This window comes from Apteryx rowi, unplaced genomic scaffold (genome assembly GCF_003343035.1).
Source record: "Apteryx rowi isolate R43461 unplaced genomic scaffold, aptRow1 scaffold_156, whole genome shotgun sequence".
In the NCBI taxonomy this organism is placed as follows: domain Eukaryota; kingdom Metazoa; phylum Chordata; class Aves; order Apterygiformes; family Apterygidae; genus Apteryx; species Apteryx rowi.
Genome location: NW_020447819.1, coordinates 431330 through 452851, shown reverse-complemented (window position 1 = coordinate 452851; position 21522 = coordinate 431330). Strand labels below are relative to the sequence as shown.

General features: G+C 40.2%; 1 protein-coding gene and 1 long non-coding RNA gene across 3 annotated transcripts in view; one reads left to right on the top strand and one right to left on the bottom strand.

The window, feature by feature from the left end:
* Positions 1 to 211: 211 nt before the first annotated feature.
* The window catches only part of KLF13 (Kruppel like factor 13), a 39992-nt gene continuing 18681 nt past the window's right edge, over positions 212 to 21522 (bottom strand). For both annotated transcript variants that reach the window (XM_026059372.1, XM_026059371.1), the window contains one exon: positions 212 to 5934. In XM_026059372.1, the coding sequence (XP_025915157.1) occupies positions 5642 to 5934 (293 nt within the window). In that variant the 3' untranslated portion in view covers positions 212 to 5641. The remainder of the gene's footprint in view (positions 5935 to 21522) is intronic.
* Positions 5392 to 7306, top strand: LOC112962848. The gene is made up of 3 exons (XR_003252425.1): positions 5392 to 5416; positions 6484 to 6550; positions 7122 to 7306. It is a non-coding gene; the product is annotated as an uncharacterized LOC112962848 (long non-coding RNA).

Below are 21522 nucleotides of genomic sequence, written 5' to 3'. Positions count from 1 at the left end.
CACGTAAACTTTGTCTCAATGGTTAAATAAATAAATAAATAGATACCCCAAAAACAACAAAAAAAAACTTTTTAACAATAATACTGGGTGAAATTTAAACAGATAAAAGATATTAAACAAGATATCAAACCTCAAACTAACAGAAGAAATATTTAGTAGCTTCAGCTTTTAACTGATACAGAGACAAGGAAATTAAGAAGAAAACCAATACTTTATAATTATATAAGTTTTATTCTGGAAAATGTAAACGTCACTAACCATGCATACAAGTTAAGATGATATTTTACAGTTGTTAATCTTTCCTTTTCCTTTTTTTTCCCCTTTTTTACTGTTGTTGCATAGGACATTGTCACAATATATGATCTATGCAGTATAAAATACATACAAAGTTACAGCAGAGCAAGAATAGATTAGCATATAACTGTACAACTGTAATACTTCAATGTAGTGATTTATAGAGTTGCAAAGTGACCCATGGAAGCATTGATGTGCTGCTGACAAAATCGTCCAGGAGAAGATGACGCCGGTAACATTGCGGTTCACGACAGCTGGAAGCAGGCATGGAAACCCACGCGCGTGCACGCACCGGCGCACACCGCCTCCGTCAGCCGCAGAGGCGGGGGCACACGAGCGTCCCCAGAAGGCATCCAACACACCTAACTGCGGCTGTAACTAGAGATGAAGCTCAACCGCAAATCTCGAAAAGGGGATTCAAACTTCCCAAAGGCAATGGTGTTTGAATCTAGGATTTTGGTTCAGACCCATCACTAGTTATAATGAAATGGATACCTATTTTTGCTCTGTAGACATCCCTTCATTATTCTGTGTGTATATATACACTGATGTGTGTTTATGTATATACACACACATACTAAAAAAAATACCCATATATATGTATTTATATACATGCGCACATGTTTATATAAACCCATATATATACACATATATAAAAAAAACCTATACCAGTGGATGGGCTCTTCTATTTTCTTGTCTAGGGGGTAAACAAGTATAACTCAGTTATTTTCTAGGCTGCCTAGGGCTATAGCTTTATCCCCAAAAGGTAAAAAATACAGAATTTCATCATACCATTCACTGACCAACTGTACGTTAGCACCAAATGTACAAACAGATGGTGTAAGGGAGTAAAAGAGCACCTGAAAGTCAGTTTGTAGGCATCACATGGTGAAATTAGTAAATCAAGTGGCTATGAAAAGGCAAGCTTTAAATATGCAGAGCTCATTTTCCTTACTCCTTGTTCATAAATCACGTTCCCCAAAACAACAACGCAGTTCAAATCCCAGAGTTCATGGCCAAGCCCCGGACAGAGCCAGTCGTGAACGTGAATAACTGGAAGCGGGTAAGCTCCTCACGCAGCCCGTTCTTGGCCTGCCTGCCCGAAACGCAAAAAGCACTGAGCTTCCGGTGAGGAGCTAAGGAGGTTTTAAAGCTTTATAGGGGCTCTCGGAGCTAAAAGTTAATGCAGTAAGGAGGGTAGGATACATACAGGAATCGGGTGTTACCATCAGACAGAGGCTGCTGATGTCTTGTTATAAAGATATACCTTTACACTTATGTATTGTAAACGGACACTATGCATGTGTTACAGAAGCAAAGAACAACTAATTTGCAGATGTATAAAGGATGAGAGGGTGCTCACACAACAAAATGTAGCTGCCCAGAGTTCACCAGGACTGCTTTCCAAGAAGCAGGAGGAAAACTGAATTCATGGGGCCATTAATGCACTTTAGGCCTTTGCACAGGATGAGGTTAATGGAAAGGGTGAATGAGTTTCTGAGAGCTAGCCTAAATTATATCAATAAAATTTGATTAGAAATCTGGAGGACACTGATCTCTCTCTCATTTCTGTCTGTTTCCACAGAGTACAATTAGCACCTTGACCCTAAAATATGAGCTGATAGTTTGGAGACATGGTGAGTAGCTTGAGCTTCAACTGAATGCTGGTGGTGCAGTGATGATTTTAATTTGTACCCTTCTCCTGTTTCAAGGCAGTGCAGCTCAACTCTTAGAGAGGAAGCTAGAATCATGGCTGGAGAAAAGTAAACAAACTTTGGGGGCTTTCTTAATATCAATAACCTATTATTACGTTCTGAAATTTAAAAAAAAAAAAAAAATCCAAGGTAATTCTGTGGTTTGTGACGATCTGCCTCAACAGATTACAGGGGAAAGCAGGAGGGAGAAGGAGAGAGATGCACTCCCGAGGGAGGACTGAGAAGAAATTTGCACCTTGTCAGAGCAGCGTTTCCTGAGCGTGCAGTGCTTGCTGCTGTGCCAGGGCACTAGTTTAGGTCAGACCACTGGGCGAAACGACCAAAGGGTAAAAGTTTGAGGTCAGTTTGGATAAGCACCCAGATTTCAAAACATAATTTGAGCTATTCAGACTTCTCACGTCTGCAGATCTCAGGAGGAGCAATCGTGAGAATCTAGTCTTATGACCTCTCTGGCACTTCTTCTTCTAAGTAGACGCTGGAAAACCCGAACTCTCTCTTTACAGATGAGAATATTGAGACAAGTTTTGTTCACATTCAATTTTGGAAACTATTAGTGGTTTGAAATTCGTCATTGTATCCTAAAACTAGCATTTATTAAACATTTAATGGAGATTTTGAAGCTCTAGTTAGGATACCAAAACATGCTAATTTGACTGTCCACATAACTCTCTCTAAGGTGTATATAGCTAAAACATAAAAATTTTAAAGTTGTACAGGCAAATTTCAGAGGATTTCCTGAAGTATAGCTGTGTTGACTATATGTAGTCTCACAGCCTTCTCATTAGACAAACTGGCTGAACTGGAAATTCAGCTTTGAACCAATATTTTTTTTCCATTTAATCTTGGAGAACTATTAATAATCTATATGAGGAAAATATGTAAAAAATATTTAGTTTGCTATTTGAGTTAAAGATCACTTGGTTCTTGTATCATTCAGAATAGGTTGTCCCATAATCTTTATCTCCCGTAATCTCAGTACTGATATAACATGGTGGGAATACCCTTTCTCCAAAACATTTGTTTATAAAATACCTTCATTCCATTGATTCATGCTGAATATTATGCCCTAAATAAATAGACTGGATTGGATCTTTCTTTGCTAAAGAAATTAAATGATGCTTTTGTTGGAGGGGGTGATTTTATAACAAACTGAGATTAGAATGCAAAGCCTGTAATTTCTGGTGATATTTAGTTCTCCCTTGTTTTCCTTTTTTTCCTCATATCCTTCTAATATAATGAGAAATGTGTATTTTATTAATTGTTTTAAAGTATGTGCACAAGGCACAGCTGACCTGTAGAATTCCTTTAGCTAGATATCTTAATTGCCCCTTTAATAACTACAGCACAAAAGCACTTTTATCAGTCACAGAAATGATTGGAATGTGAATTCCTGTTACCTGAATTGTATCAAACTGTTAATATTGTGTATCTCAGCAGATGAGTTTAAAAAAAAAATAAAGAAAAGAGGAAATCTATGGAGGTAAACAAAGCTGGCTTTCCTCTAATCCACAGTGGTTAGGCAACTCATTACACAAATTCAACAATTGTCGTCTTTCAAAAAAAATCTTGCTATGTTTCATTTTCTTTAGAGCAAACAGTGAAATTTTGCCTACTTTGACTTAGAATTCAAAAGGAGAAAATCATGATTTTATAAAGGTAAAATCTGAAGCAAATAAACATGAAAAAATACTGAAATATCTGCAGTTTGAACTGTTTTTAAGTAGCCATACAACTAACAGAATGCTTAGTATTAGGAATAATGTAAATGCTATGGAAGTACATATGAAACTACTTACAAGTCTATGTTAGCCTCTCACAGTAAATATACAGTACAAAAAAACTTGCAAAATTGGATCAATGCAAAGCAGCAAGGAAGATATAGATTCATCTGGAATGTGGAGGCATTCGCTTGATATCAAACAGCAGGTTTGGTGTACAGAGTTTCTTTTCACTGTGCTACACTTGACTGCATTTATACCCTACAGTAATGTTAAAAAAAAAAAAAAAAAAAAGAACTCCAGAATCAAAAGGACCTAAATTTCTAATATGCACCATCTGAGTGAGCCAAACCAACGAAAGCATATTTGCTGCCAATGAGGTCTCTAGTACAACACAATGCTCTGATCTTTTCCTGTATTCTCTACCATATAAAACACAGAAATCTCCCTCCTAGTGCTCTATCTAGAGCGCAGTATTTGAAAATTACTGAAAAATAGCCAAGATTCCCTTTTTGTTTTTAAGCAGTTACTCAGAAACGAGAGAGCCCTTCTTTACGCTGGTATGTGTATATATGAGAAACCTGAAGTACTGCTGAGCTAAAATGCTATTTTTTTTAACATTTAGAAATCCGTATTTTATTTTTCCAGTCAGAAGATACCTTATGATGATTTTTGTTTCCTTTCATCAGTGACAACCATGATTGTGAGGCAACAAGATACAGAAACTCTGCCTTAGGCATTTTGTCTTCCTAAGATACAGCTGTACAGTAGGTAAGTACCTTGACAAAAGTTTTGATGGCTGCTGGTTCAGCTATGCTATTTCCATAGTTTATAAAACAAAAAGAACAAAAGAAGAATAAAGTTCTTCAAGTCAATGTGGTTTGATTTGAATATTTTGTTGGTCCCATACTGAACAGGCAGTGCAGAGAGCTTAACAACTTGGAGAAAGAGAAGACTGAATGCCTCCAAAATGCCATGCCACCTTGCAGGAAAACATTACCCAGTGTAAATGTGTTTCCTCATGTTCATGTTACTTATTTAAGGCATCTTGTTTAGAACTTTTTCTCAGAATTTTATCTAGCATTAAACAACCAAAAAAAAAAGTTTATCAACCTCACAGAGATTTTTGCAATAGGAAGTTGGTTCTGGAGCATCTTCAGCATGAAGTGAAAAGGCAGCTTGCTACCAAAAGCAGAGGGCAGCTTGAGGAAAGGAAAGAAGACTCCTGTTTGGGTGATTCCCAGTGTAGGTGTGTAACCAGGAAATCAAGCAATGGAAGAGTCTGGTACTACATTCCAGTACTGGTTTGGTTTTTGTTTGTTTGTTTGTTTGTTTTATTTTTTCCCCAGTGTGTGAAAGAACCTAACAAAAAGCTTTCTGAGTGCAAATATATTTACAGAGTAAGGCTGTGGTTAGGGTGTGTCTTCATTGTAATTATTGTGTAACATAAATATCCATCCCTGAGAAAGGAGAAGGGGGACACAATCCGACAGTTGATTTGTAAGTGTATGTATGCTCATGTTGTGCAATCTGGTCTTACAAAACTACTTTGACACCTGAGGTGAATTGAAGTGTTTTTTTTTCTTTTTTAGATTTTCTCATTTTCTTATAAAGAATAATCAAGAGGATTTGTTTATGGTTATAAAATGTATGAAATATTGAGACAGCAGGAGTCACAAAGTGGAACATGTAAGTCCATCTGTCCATGAGGTTAGAATGGCCGCTTGCATGGCCGGGTGAAGAAAATTTGTCTGGAAATTGCAGTGGGAGGCAGCTATTTACTTATTTAAAAAAAAAGGTGTGTGGGGGGGAACAAACTGGGGGAAGCAACAGAGTTTTTAAAATGTGTGCAACACAAATGAAACTCCACGATAGATAACAGAGGCAAAGTGCTGACATCCAGTGCAGGTAGGTCTATGGGGAACTGGCGGGGCTAATCGTGGGGCTCGAGGCATCCGAGCGGCTGTAGTCACTGACGGACCCTGTCCTGGAGCTGCTCCCGCTTCGCCTCTTGAGCATGCTGGGGTGGAAGTTGGCATGCCGGCGGGCGTGCTTCGTCAGGTGGTCGCTGCGCATGAAGCGCTTCTCGCATAGAGGGCAGCCGAACTTCTTTTCTCCAGTGTGAGTGCGGTAATGGCGGGCCAGCTCATCGGAGCGAGCAAACTTCTTGTTGCACCCTTGCCAGTTGCATTCAAAAGGCCGCTCGCCTGCAGAAAGAGAAGATGGCATGATTAGAAGCGTTAGCAATGTTTCCCATTTTTTTTATATGCAAAAGGTAGGACATAAAAGGTTGGGAGCAAGACAGATGCTACCTGTCACTAAATGGAAGGAGATGGTGTTATTCTCCCAAAACAGGAGCAAAAATGGACACCAGCCAGCCTTTAATCTGAGTAGCCAATAATCTGTTTTAAGTTCAGAAATTTAGCCATAACATTTATCTCTAGGATCTACTTAGGAGGTCCCTGCTCAGAAAAAGAGACCTGGGGTTTCTTTTTTCCTTTCTTTATGAAGCCTCCAAGAAATTTCTATAGCTAAATCTCAGATAGTTTGTCAATGAGCAGGCAAAGACAATAATTTTTTAAACTGGATTTAGTTCAAGAATAGGGACAGAGTACGTGTCCCTGATGTAAACTTCCTTGACTGTTTAGGAGAAAGAACAAGGAACATTAGAGCAATTGCTCTAAATGCTGTTTTGTGGATTTTTTTGGGCTACACCAACAACCACAATGTGTAACACGATGGTTGTATCTGTACAGTACCCAAAGGGAGAGAGATTTTTGTATGGACGTCCATGAACTCCTCCTCCTAAGAGATCTGCAACAGGTAAGACAAGACTGTTGTCAGTTGCCTTCCACTGAACTGCAGCTTAAAAACTTAGGGGCTCACAAACTTCAAAACAAAACAAAAAAACCACAACTGGTTTAATGGATAAACTTTTCTTGTGTAAAAAAACATGCAAATCCATTCAATGTCAGGTATTTTCCAAAGAATAAAGCTCCTATTTCATAGATGCATAGATTTTAAAGAGATTGCTATGACCTTGACCATATGCAGCAGCCTGGGGCAGAATGTGAGCAGTTTCTCCCTCCCAGCTATATCCCCCTGGCTGAACTTTGGGCTGGTGAGGAACCCTTTGGCTAGAGCAGGCCCTGTGTGTGGAGCACTGGGAGAGCGTCCTCCTGGGTCCTCTCCTGTAAACTCTCAGGGACTTGTCTCATTCTCCTGATAGAAATATCAGTGAAGGAGCAAATACATTTTGGCTGTGTTTTGGCTGTGTTTGCTGCGCATCCAGTCACCTGTTGGGGACACTCCTGCCTATGGCAGGATGTGCCCGTCATCCCTGTTGGGTGACCAGATTCATGAGTCTTCTCCCTATGTTTTGGTCATGCAACAGATGTACTTCTGTGACAACTGGGACCTTTGGGAAGAAGGGCAACAAGGAGTGGGCTAAGAGCTGGATCTGGCCTGCAGGTTTGAGGCTTATCATTCCTGAGCTATGGCATCTTTTTTGGTAAGGCAATGATCTTTGGATCGTATTTTTTGCCTAAGTTAATTTTCTCTGTGGTTGTTTTCATCACAAATGGAATCAGCAAATATTCTTCACTAGAAGGACTGCCCCATGTGAAGGCTGCTTTTTGGAAAGGAAGGCAAGTGTTAACTTGCAATGTTTTGCTTCTGCTGTTGACAGTGCCATGAAGCACAAACCTTTTCTGCTGATCAGCTAGCACTGCATCAGCTGCTCTTTTCTATGTCTCGCATTTGGTAACCAGCAGTGGGCACAACAGTCCAGTCCTAACCAGGGAAGAGGTGCTGGAGCCAGATTGTGCAAGATCTGTGTTACCCAGCACTAGCACGAGGTGATGAAGGTACTGCACCACCTACCTCCTCCTCTCCCCCCTGCACATCACCCATAACTGGGAACACTCAGATTCACACTCACCTGCCTGACTTGATGTTAATGATGGTGGTAGTGATACCAGATCAGTGAGCCAAAGAAAAATGTGGCAGTACACCTCTCTGCCACTCTTTCTCTGCTCTTGCCTGTTCTCCTTCTTCTTAGGAACCTTTTATTTCCTCAGTCCTCTCTAGTCTTGATTCATGTCTTCTTGCTAGTTGCCTTAAAGATTTTTGGCCAAGTGATTTTCCCTTCCCAGGACTGACTGACAGCTGGTATTGCTCTAGTAGTGGTATTGAGTTTTCTAGAGCGCTTCCCAGCTTGGCTGAGGTTTAGCAATACCTCCTCAAAGAAAAGCTGTATTGTGAGGAAATGCCAGATGCCTCACGTAAAGATACTAAAGTCATTATTGTTTATAAAAAAAAATCAGCACGCAGTCAGGAACAAAGTTGCCTTGGGGTATTAATTAAGAAAAGACCAAGCTGCTGCTCCAAAACCATACGTGGAAATTCACAGGCTGTCGTCAGTCTCATCTCTCAAACAGAAGGGATGTGGTTTTCTGTGCAGGTAGGTTATATAAAGGTCCTTTTACTGGCAGTAAAGCAATCAACAGAATTAGAGATTATATGAATTGATTGCCTAATCTCATCAGGGAACATGTAGCCACAGCACAGCTCTCTTGCATAAGAACTAACCCATGGACACGGTGTACTCAGCACAAAGCTTTCACCATTGAAGCAGCTGCGTCTGCCCACCACAGCTCAGATTCCAAAGCTGCAGTTTAGGCAATGCTGAAGTTAGAATTTTATCTTATATAATGACTGCAGAATCTGATCCTATACATTAGTGTGGAAATGTCATACAGTATCTTAACTACAGCAGGAAACATGCCAAGCATGTGAATGCGTATATAGGTAGTCTTAATGCTATGCCTTGGCAGTAGGAATAAATTTGTGCTTTATGAGCATTAATAGCAGGTCTTGAAGAGAGATAAACCCCCCCCCCCAAATAAACTGCTATGCTTGAAATAAAGCAAACAAATTCAGGCTTCTCTATTCTTCAGAGAGGCAGGTAAGAGGTGCCTTTCAAAGGTAATGAATATCATATTTCATCACAATTTCAGATAGGTTGAATTTCTATGTTCCATATCCAACTACAGTGTAACCTTTCTTGCTCCTCTGCCAGAGCACATGACAGCACATAACTTCTGTTTGGAGTTACACAAGCTGGTGGAAAAACATCACATTTGAGAGCTAAATTCAACTGACGTTAATTCAAAATTACACAAGCAGGAACATTTTTGCCTTCTTCCTGAACTCCACCCAGTCCAAAGGAAAAAATGTGTGTAGGGCTTCATTCAAGAAACCCAGAGCGCTCCCCGAGTTGGAGTGAGTGAGATCTGCAGGTACGCCAGCTTCGGAGTTCATTTCAGCAGCACAGACCCAGCTACTCACTCTCTCTACACTATCTGCCAGTGCACACTGCCAAAGGAGCAGCAGAGTTCCCTGGGCTACGAAAACAGCATAAAAATGTATCTCACTTGCTGGAAGGGATTTAGAAGCAAGTGGGGCCAGTTTGTTCTTGGAACTTGATATAAAAGTCATTTGTATTACTGTACATTTGTCAACCATTTTTTATATTGATGCAACAATATGTGGTCATGGGAAACAAGAACTGCAGAGATGGTAGAACCAGATCTGATATCCACTTGATAAACTAAGCTTGATTTGCTCCGTACTTTCAGTGCATTGTTTGCTTTACTTCTGAGCCACATATAGCTTCGAGTAACACTCCTCTACAGTCCCTGGAGTAATCTGCTTTCTGTTTCACTAGCTCATCTGGATGATATCCAGGATTTGAATGGCAGTTAAAAGAGACTATGAGACTATGTACTGTGTAGGTCTCAGTGTGCTAAAAAATAACCTACAAATAACTGAGATGACAGAAGAGGTTGTGAGACACCATCCATTCTCAGAACTACGATGCAGGATTAGGCAATCATATCTGAACAATTTGAAATGGGATATCCACTGACCTACAGATTAGAGCAATAGTATATCAAACCAGTTATTGGAGCCTATTCTTTCAATTTAACTCATGTATTGGTTCTGCATGTTACGTTTCCATCTTCCAGCTTATGTCAAGGCCACGCAGTAACAAAGAAATGTGATGTATCCTGGGACTTCCAGGAGTGACTGCAAAGCCAGAAACAGTTTTCTGTGTGATCTTTCATCTGTTTTGCTGCTTCACAGAACAGAATTGCATGTTGTCATGAAAAGAGAGTAGAAACCTGAGCATGCCACTGTGTGCTATTCTTGAATTTCTGCATTTTTATATACATAATTAAGGGTATATTTGGAAAGACAGATCAGCAGGCTGGGTGGGGAGGATGAGGGACAGACAGTTAAATGGAGATGTGACTGAAGCACCCTTCCTCCAAGAGAGGAAATGATATCCTGGGAAAAAACATTTGGCCAAGCAGTCAGTTTCTTGAGACTGGCTGATATTAAAAAAGAAAAAAATCATTCTTTAATAGCACTGATATGTATTTAGGAATATTTTCATTTCTGTTATTCTCTTGTTTACAGACAGGCACTTTTGAATAGCTGAAAAACAAGCCCTTAACCTTCTGAGTGCAAGAGAGAAACACATAGCTTTGATGTTATGCAAATGGCAGTTTCCTTATCAAGTATTTAAAAGGGGGGAAAAGAACCCCAAAACCTCAGATTTCCAAATTCCTATAAACTGAAACCAGACAGTTCTAAATTCATGATTCGGGGATGCTTATTTCTTAACCAAACAAGCCAATGCCATCATGTAACCTGCTTTTGTGCCTCTGTCTATCCAACAGATTGTCTTGGCTAACTTAACCAAATCTGACAGAGCAGCAGAGAACTCAAAAATATTAAGTTCTTCTAGTTGCATGACAATGGGTTAGAGGAGATCTTCGTAATGTGCTCACTGAAAAGAAAACCTACAGGGTGAGTTTGGCTGCCATTAGATACCAGAAACCCAGCATGGCAGAGAGTTAAAAATGCCCCAAGTCCAAGGAAGGCTCCAGAGTCCGGGCATTCTTCAGCACGGGGACGTAACACTCCCTCTGGCCCCGTGACACGGAGGCGCTGGGCTGCATTAGGGTCTGCTGACGGACGTGTGCCTGACCCTGCTATTTTCATTGCCAGTGATGTGGAGGGTTTTAGGAACTTGAGTTCTCTTCTCAGATGCCCAGCAGGCATGTACCCAGGCATCAAGTACAACCTCACATTAAAATGTGGGCATCTTTATTTTAATCTTAACAAATCCAGTTGTGAAAGTGGCAGGTTATTGGCTCTTCTGAGTGCCCAGGGAACTACTGCAAATGAAACTGGGCAGGAGCTGCAACAGCTACCCTAATGCCATTTAAATCCATATCATATTTTCTGTACCTTTGTGGGGACACTTGAGACATACATGAATCTTTCTTCAAAGGGGAATTTCAAAGCTGCAAGTTTATGTTTTAAATGAATGTGTGTTGCTGTTTGCTTGGGAGGAGCTTGCATTATTCCATCTGGGAGCAGAAATTGCTCCATGTGACTCATCTGTATAACCACCGCTAACCAGAGCAACTCAAATAGCAAATGATAAACACACAATTCAGATACTAGGACGATAATGGGTATAATGCCAGAGAAACATAAGTAGTGCAAATTTCCTCCCCTAGCCTTAACCACAGTCAGCTCCTCCCAAGAACCAAAATAACTGATCTGGTATGTTCCACACAGTTATCTGATCCTGCTTTAAAATATTACCACTCACTTTCACCATAATGGAAACTATTGTATTTTTTTCAGAGATTAGATTTTACCAGTTACATTCCAGGCCTTTATTTCAAGCCTGTTCAATAATGTCAGCCAGATCTTAAATCTTATTTTTCAGTAACTTTAGCTACTTTACTGTACTGTATTTTCATTAGCCACATTTTCATTATCTTTTCATAAGGCACAATAATTCTATCTTTTTTAGGCTTTCCTCTTCCAGGATACTCAATCCATTACAAAATCTTTGTGCATGCCCCAATTTTACTGAATCCCTCTTCAAGCGGGGATGCCCAAGCTGGACTGCTCTGCATGCCTGGGTTTCTAGAACTTAGCACTTTTTAAATACCCATATTTTTTATCCTGCATTTTTGCACAGTGAATTAAGACTTTGAAATGTGTACCTGTTGCCTTTACCAAGTCATCTTCTGCCTACTGTGTTAATTCCTGTTTCAGTGCTGTTTAGTCCCCACGTTATTTCTGCCACTGCGACGCGCGTCACCCCATATGCAGCATCTCAAGCCCCGGGTTTCACCCCAGCTGGAGCCCAGGTCCAGACCACTTCACACGCAGCCAAGAAGTAGCCAAAAGTTAAGGTCCAGCAGCTGGAAAATGAATCTTAAAGCAAATTGGCTTTAAAATGAAAGGGCCGTAAATTTAATAAAAAGAAAGATTGCTGCTGCTTTTGTTAGGGTTTTGAATAAAAGAGTGAAATAAAGGTTAGGGCTATGTGAATAATTTATTTCTTGATTCATTTTCTCAACTGAAAAACTAAAAAACCCTTTGAAATGCAGATGAGTTTTTGTTTCTCAGCAAATCATGAATCCCATAGTCATTATTGTTTGATCCAAATGCTTTATTTCTTTTTGGTGTGTTTTTTTAACACCTTTTAAATTCTTTTAAGCTTTGGGGACAATTTTCAACATAAAAGTAATGTTAATCTGAACTGAATCAATGAAACAAGTTATCACAACTTTTCTGAAATTAAAAAAATGGCCTAAACTATTTGCAGAGTTTAACTTGCATGTAATTCTGTTCTTCAGAAAAGAGAACAAACTGTTTGCCAAAAATACAGTTTGTCTAGCATTATTAAAAATCTTTTTTTTGTTCTTGGAGCTGTCATGTTGAATGGGTAAAATGGAAAGCTCCCTTTTCACAGGTGCTTCTGTATGTCACATATTTGCTTTCTAACTTATAAAGAAGTGCAAAGTTATTAATATTCTTTATTAAATTTCTTGGCAGCTTTCCCTCTATGAGGATTGAATGCCTGACATTTTTTATTAGGGGACTAACTGGAGGTCTGGATATCCATCTTGTAAGAGTACAATCTTATTTGTGATTTCAGCAATTGCTTAGCTCAAATTTTTCCTCTGCTTATTCCCATTTCACTATAAGTTTTGAAAACTGATTGTTGTCACATTTTTCCACTGGACTTCCTGGTGTTTCTAACCACAAGGGATTCTCAGAGGCAGCCAGCAAGGGCAGGCCAACAAGCAGAGCATGATGACCATGCAAGTCTATCCTCCCCTTCTCAGAGAAATCTTGGAATAGTTTTTAGGTCTGTGTTGAGACTGTGAATGAGAGATGCCCTCTAGCACTGTAGCGGGGCCCAGGGAGTCTTAGGTGATTCCCTACAAACTAGAGGAAACTTATTTTCCACTGCCATGATGAGCTACTTTGGTTTCCATGTGCATTTGTCTTCCTGAGCCATTTTGCAAACTGTTGGTAAGAGTGATGCAGCACTTCAAAATGCTGTATCTGTTTTGAGTTCTCCTTTCAAAAGTAAAAGATGCATAACTTCCTACTGTACTGCCTCCTAGTCACCTTGCTGAATGGCGTCCTGGAGGCAGACAAGAAATGTAATTTAGATTTAGACATTGCTTCCTACAGACTCTATCCAAGCAGAATTGCAGACTTGCACTGGAAGTGCAAACTGTGTACTTGTATGTTGAGTTGTCTGATTGCAGGTGATGAGTAAGGATGGCAATTACTGAAGCCTCCAGGTTAGTTTTGAAGGTGCAAAAATCAAATACATATTTGCAGGTACAAGGTTCATTTGCAAAATGCTAGTACAAAATTTAAGCTGCACAATTCCATCCACATTTGTGGACTGAAGTTTAGAGACAAATAGCATATGCGTTGCCTCACTCTAAAACAATGTCTTTTCACATCTACAGCAGGGTTTTCCTCCAGGCTTTGTGTATCTTGAAAAAAAGCAATGAGCACTTGCAAAATTTCTGTGAGCGCAAGGCCCTGGAACCTCTGACCCCCCTTTGCTTGTCACGTGAGCCCTACGGAGTATCCCTGTGCAGCTGCAAATAAGCGTTTCTTTCCCAGAGAGTAAGTAAGTGGTGAGGACACTGTAAGTGCCTCTAAAAACAGTTAAATGACTTTCCAAAGGATTCAGAATAAGCCATGGCAGAGCAGGAACTGGACTCCAAGTATTGATTTATAGCTAGACCTATTATACTCTCTTCCCACCTCTAACATACTTTCCTTTTTTCTGAAACATGCAAACACTGATTTCATGAAGTCTGCATAGAGATCATGCAGGTGTGATAGGTGCGATTCTTTTTGTCATATGTTTAGCGACCATATTGTTACTGCCTGACCTTATGATGCTTGTCTATTTATCAGGAGAGCAGATGACAGATTCAACAGTGGCTCACAGAAAGTTTGCATTAACTACCTGTCATGTTGGACTGTTCCAGGAAAAATCACATACAGCTCTGAAGCACTAAATGCTTTAAATGAGTTTTTACATTTTTGAGAGCTCTGCACCTCTCAAAAAAGAAAACCCAGAGAAAGAAAGTTATGAAATTAAATGGCATCTCATTTGCTGAAGGCAGTTAGTAAAGTGTCAGCATTTATTGCCTATGTGCAAATATTTCCAGCTGCATTTTTACACTTAACTAAGTCATAACTTTATATAATAAAAAGAAATTCTGCAGAAATTTAGTCCAGACTACTGCTGTCACCAACATAAAGTATTTTGCCTAATGTGGAACTTTGCCCATCTGTAGAAAGTATTTTTAACCAAAAACATCAGAAAGATGAAGCTCAGTTGTAGCTTAAAAGCTTTACCAGAATACAAATACTAGTATATTCCTAGGCCAAGAGGCTGCAAAAGAGCCAAAAAATCTTAAGCTTCAGGGCACCAGTTAATTTCCATAAATAGCAGTAAGAAAAGCTGTCATCACTTCCTCCAATTTACAATTAGTCCCTTGCTGTATTGAGGGTTCAACCTTGTTTCAGATCAAGCATCTGTCATTTGACATGCTGCTAAACGCAAGACCGGAAACAGCATATCTCTCACCTCTACCAGTATGGCAAAGAAGCATCCAACCCAAGGTCCATGCCAAAAAGACCAAGTGTATTTCCCAAACATATATTATAATGATCTTTTCTGGATTGAAATAGATTGTTACAGTTTCATGAATACTTATAGAGTAAATTGTATTTGGTTATCTTCTCTCTAGCTACATTTACCTTGTGGTATCTCTCTCTCTCTGTCTGCTAGGCTCTACTAGAAATTGGGGAATCCTGCTGGGCAATTGAGAAATTCAGTTCTTTCATATAGATTGAAGACCATAGAAAAAGGTCATTAGAAATCCTTTGGGAATTCCATGGTTTGCAATTCACATCAATATCTGCAGACCTGAGTGTGGAGAGTCTGGCGGTACAGATTTTACTGTACTTTTGTACCAAGATGCAGCACACCTGTCATCTCTAATATTAGGCTTTCTCCTCTGCAGTTTCTCAGTTCCTGGATTCTGATGAGTTCACACTTTGTCTCTTCTTCCTTCCTCGCGCAACCCCTCCCTGGCTTGTATCTTCCTTCCCCTTTTGAACTACAAATATCAGTTGTGCTGGGCCAGAGGCTTGTGACGCTCTTAAGTCAGCTAAATAGACTATGTCAAAACTGGATCTGTGTAAGCATAATTATGCTTGTTGTGTATGTTAAATAAAGAGTTTTTCCCTTGAAACACATGCAGATACAAAATCACTAGAGTGAGTACAGGCAACACTTTAGCCTTCAGGAAAAGTCATTTTATGGGGTCCAGCAGATGATAGAAATGCAGGTGTTTTTGTAGACAGTTGAATCTGCAGCAGCATCATAAATATACAGACACAAATCATTGAAACATCCTCTCTATTAGAAGTTGCAGAAGCATCTGAAGCTGCTTTAGCTAACAGACTGAATTCAGCTGAAAAAAGCATTGAACCAAAGGTGCTTTTATAACTTTCTGAATAATTAATGTAGCCTGCCATATGCTCCCCACTTTGGTAAGGAATGTGTGCATCTGACAACTCCATTTGATGCATCAGTAGAGCCTAGTGGGGTAGAAAAGCCAGCAAAAAGACAGCTCTGAAACTAATGGCTGAGAAAGTGAAAGCGAGGGAACAGAGAGACGCAGAATTTCCAAAATACTCCTGCGGCTTAGAGGTTCCTCAACGCTAGTCTAGCCAAGTGTCACAGGCTACCTTCAATTACTAACAAAATTCACTCTAATCCCATGGAAAGCTGCAAAGGGAGACGAGCACACTGCTTGTCTTTGCTGTCTTCCCCAGCTTCCCATCACAGAACTGCTTGTGGCCACCATAAGAAGGTAAAGAAACAATTTTCCTGGGTATCTAAAGCAGTGAGATTTAGGAAAACAGCTCTGAATAATCTCTTTATATGCATACTGCTGTGAAAATGCCTAATGCATTGTATATGATTCTCTGCTCTCCTTTTTTGTCTTTGTAAATTATTACCAAGAGTAAGACGCAAGTGTGATGACTTTGAATATGCTAACCAGCTGGCAAACAGCAAGGTTATGTGTCAGTAGCCTTTACCTATTGAAACAATATATATCGCGTGAACTACTCAGCACACCGAGGGCAGCACTCTGTGTGACAGGGTCTCGCAGTGAGGCTGCCTCTGCTCTACCCATGTCAGTGTGCCTTGCCTATGATGCCAAACTGTTTCTCTCGCATACAGTGAGGCTATATTCTTGCCTCTCAAAGGAGCTAATGATTGTATAATTCACATTATCATCTGCTTTGTGCCTAAGCTTGCTAGAGAAAGTTCTCGTTTAAAAGATAGATATTTCTTTAGCTAGCTTTTCTGTAGCCACAGCTGTTTTGTGTCTGAGATTGTAAATAAGGTCAGTTACAGACTAGAAGAGAGGCAACAGATAGTGGTAAAGGACAGTGTCAGACAAATGTCACCATTGCAGTCATCCTTGTCCTCACTAGGATGAAGTGGGGCATGGTTAAAAGGAATGGGAGAGTAACGGAGCAGAGTGAGAGAGAGCATAGAGAAGGGGTTGCTGCAGGCGAGCCTGTAGCCTCGCAGGGAAGCCAGCCTCGGTGCTTGCCCCATGTGCTCCTGGCCACTTCTGGAACAACTATAAACCATATCAGTCTCACTGGAAGCTCTTCCAGAGTAAATACGGTAAGTTTAAGCTAGGATCTTAGTATTACTTCTACCATTTATACTACATCTTTAGTACACTCTGATTAGCTGCTGTAAATGCTGCTTGGCTTCACAGCCCTTGCTGGGCGGCAGGAGGAAGGATGCCTCCCAAAACATCTGCTCTCTGCTAGTTTCCCTCTGCTCCGTTCCCTGGTCCAACATGCTTTGCACACTTGAAGGGCAGGATGCCTCACAAAGCTGGGCATTAGGCGTAGCATTTTCCTCTCCACCTTTACTTTCCCTTTCTGATGATGTTAGCAAAGCATTTCTGGTGGGGTTGCTGATCATTTCCAAACTCAGTAAGAGGATTTCTTTCTGCTATCTTGATGGCTAGCAAAAACAATGGACAACTTAACGGTAACAACTGTATTATTGCTATATCGTCTAGTTGGCCTTGTCCAAATCTACATACATATTTTTCCCCGACTCTTCTCTGTCATACTTGCTGTAGTCTGCTACATGATTGCATTGAGAGTATGTACATTTTAAGTGCACTATCTGTATTGCAATACCTCTTAGTCTGTACAATTGTGAAGAATCAAAACTTCAGCTACCTCTTATAAAGCTGGGAATCCAACAGCCAGAAGAAACCCCTTGTTAGTAATAGTGTTATATGATTATAAGAGGTGGTGTTTACAATGCATGCAATTTCAAACATAAGATATACATCTTACAGTTCCATATGGATTCATCAGTCCCATTTAATATTTCTCTTTTGTTGATTTTATCTTAACTGTAATGCGTAACACTGACCATTGCCATCTCCTTCCCTAGCGTTCTGAGACACAAGCAAAGCGGAGACTTCCTATCTAAGACAAGAGGGACACCTGAGGTATGACACCAAAGAGGTCAGAAGCTGCTTACCCTCGCAGGGGAAACCTCCATGACTAGGTGAGTGTGCAGCCCAGACAGGAGCCTGTCTCCCCATAGCAATAACTGCTATCAGTCGTGCTCCCATCAAGTGTCATGCCTCTGTTTACATAGACTTTTGTAGCATCCTCATATAAAAACAGCATTTATTTCCCCTGCTGCTGGAATCTATGAGTAAATGCTGCTATTCTATTGAGCACCAATGACAGGCCCAATGCTTGAAAAATGAAAAAAGACACCCTCAGTGCCAAAGAGCTTATATTCTAAAACAACGCAACCTAAATGTTGGTTTTTTTCTCAGAGTTAAGACCCTGCAATTGCTGTGTGCAATTTCTGTCAGGTAAACATAGAACTCTTACTGGATCTCCTTATCTTCGAGGCATGAAATCCTAGACCATTTCAGGACTTAATAAAACAGCTGAAATGCCACTATCTTAAAAGACCAGCATCTTCAGTTTGATTTTGTCCCTCTTGTGGCTTGTTCCAAGGATGGAGATCAATAACTGACCCTTTGACTTTTGCACTTAAATGCAAGATAATTAAACTGCATTATGCTGAAATGATGAAGTGATGAATTCTGGGGAGAGGAGGATGTGTCTTAGCTATGTATCATTTCCAAACTGCATTGAAGTATCAGACTGTTAGCAAAGAGAGGACCTCTGGGGCCTAGTATAGTACCCCTTAATTACTGTATTTCTCTGATTTGTCGTTCTACTCAATTCTGTGAATGTAAGGAAGGGGAATGACTATTAAAACCTCTAGTGTGAATAGAAAATTACAGAAGGAAGTGCCATAAGTAGAGCCTCTAAACACATCTGGGTATTACTGAATGATAAAACTAAAAGAGGGGGATTTATATCCTTTTCTATGGATCAATTATACTTTTAATAAAAATACTTCAGAAGAATATTGGAGTTGCAAAGCCAAAAACTAAGTGCTAATCAGCAAATCTGACCTAGTGCATCACCCCAGCAAAGGAATTTCAGCCTAGAATTCTTGCTTTGAGCCAAAACCCTGTTGAGCAAGAGACTTTCTTCATTCCTCGTACAAAGCTTATGTCTTCAGTATAAGTCAGGGAAGCCTGACCTATTATGGTGTTAGCCCCTGTCCCATTAATGAAGGTATGTGAGGTTTTGTTCTTCTTTTTCAGAAATGTTAATAAACCAATTCAAGCCTCTTAAAGTGATAAGGGACTCGGGGAGGACTTTCCAAACATATATGATAAAAAATAGTGCTTCTACCAAATGAATCCATGTAAAATTTGAAAAGGAAAGTAATAATATGGACCCTAATGAATATATGTGCTAGATTGAGGTCTTGTTTAGTCATTTATAGTCTCGTGTTTCTTTTGTCCCAAGCACATAACACATGCCAGCATATTGATTTGTTGTGTGCTACAAGCTGATGATTTGGGCTGCACCACTCGCCCTCTGTTAGAGTAAATAAGGTGATTAATGAAAATGTTATGCAGACAGCAGCTGAAGCCAAGGAAGTAAACTCCCCAGCCTTGATTCTTCATCCTCCAGGAGGGGAAAGAAATCCTCCCTACAGCTGACACAACTACACCAAATGTGTCTACAGGCAACATGTAGTTAAGGTACCAACAGAAACACAGGGTTTCCATTACAAGCTACTGCCTGGATCTTTGCCCTGCTGCCCCAGAACCATTCTGCCTGTCACCCAGCCCGCTCTGCAAGCGCTGAACAGCTCCGGATCAGGCATCTGCCTGTTAGCAGCTCCACGGGAGCTCTGCAGAGTGTTAGGCTCTTTGGCACCGTCTCTTCCTCCAGCCCACTGTTACAGAGGAAAAAAAGATTGTATGCTCACTACAGAAGGACAATTCCCCCTCTTCTTCCAATATGTGCTATCACCTCTTGAAGCCTAGGATTATGTACCAACAGAGCTACAGGGTAACCATCAAGCCATTCATTCGTAGTTGCATAGTCTTTACATAGGAAAAATTATATGGGTAGCAGAACTAACCAGTAGGTACTCCTGGAGGGTACCAAAAATGAAATGTCATTTCTCAGTGTCTCAGCTGCTTCTTTGGAGGTTTTATTGTCAAGGTATCTCCAGAGAAACTGTGCTCCCTTATTGATCAGTGTGATGACCTGTCTTCCCTCAATGATCGGAGTGGGACACAGGTTGTTCCTTGCTGCTATAACAGCCCAAGGTTCTTCTCTCTCTACCTGAAAATGCTGTTATCTACTGCTGGATTGAAGTTGGAAAATTCTAGTTAGCTTAGGTGGTCTTAAGTTGTAACTATCTAAGTTCTGATCACTGTGGGAGGTAGGAGCTTAAAAGTTAGACCAAACCTAAAGCCTCCGACCTGAAGATAGTTGTATTTCAAGAATGCTTGAGAGCAAATTGAAACCCCATGGGCAATCCCTGTCTATACAATGAATACAGAAACTACCTTTGTAGCGGTTTAAACAATGCTGTCAATGAAAGTTTACCACACAAATAATTTTTGTGGTGGATTTCATCAAAGTTTGTGTGGTAATGTTTCTACGCTCTGATATGGCAATTGAAATGTTTTAAGTTGGAGAGCAGCTGAATAGCTAATGACAAGTTATATGCATCTGGTGTGAATTGTGAGTGAGTCCATGCTGAAATTGTGAAAATTTGGCTCCAGGAGCTGTTACCCAGCAACTGCCTGAATAATTGCAACGGAATAATCATATGACCCATGAATCAGTCTTTTCTCTGATCATTGTGGTGACATATCAGTGTTTTTTTTATTATTCTGTTCTATTAAAAAAGAAAAGTGCTTGTAAGAATAAAGCTTATGAAATTAATGAAAGGCTGTCCTGCTATGCAAAATAACAGACCAGAGGATTCTTCACTTACAACTGAGACCTGTGCTTCATTTATCTGAATTCTGGAAGATGTTCAGTACAATCTGCCTCCTACTGAAGTCCACATACTTTGGCATGAATAGACATTAAGGGTAAATTAGGACATTTTATGTGTGTGACACCTCCCAGAATTTGGGGACAGGATGAGATGTCACTTTGCCAGAAGCCAGGCAAACAGAAGTTAGTTAAGTTGCCCTTAGCTGCAACTGTAAAATGTCTCTTTGTGAACTTTACAGTTGTTTAATCAATAACCTCACGGCAACACAGCATGCATGAAATGTGGGATGTCAGGGTTTATAAGCACAGCAGATGGTTTACAGCAGTGACACAACCTGGTACTGTGAGTTTATTACTACTGTATGGAGGAGAGAGAGAGTGGGAACTTCCTTTTATTTTTATTCTGATTCTGGATGGATTATCATGCTGGAGAGCAAGGTGGTACTGAAGCGGTTTATGAGCGGCACCAGCCAATGACCATATGGAGCATCCAGCTACAGGGAAAGGGCAGCCCTGGGAAGTAGCTTTATGGGCTGATAATCAAACAGTAGGTCTGTGTTCTGACTGCCTGACACCAAGCAGCTGCCATTCAAGGCATACGTAAATCCATCACATTCACTTTAGAAAATGTTCCGTCCAGATTGTAAAGCCACACTTGCCATTTAAACCAGGATTCAGGCTTTTGTTTTTAATACAGGAATCAGATTCTATGAAAACAGTTTTAGTCATATTCTGATGTGCTCACTTTTAGAGTAGATTAGCTTTTTAGAAAAGACAATGTTTCTAGTTCAACATTCAGCTCTTGCAAGCTGCATTTATATAGCCAGCTCTGACAATATCTTCCCTATTTTCCATCTCATCATCTAGCAGTCTCCTTTAACCAGTTTCTTCTCAAGACCACCCACCTTTCTCTCACAGCC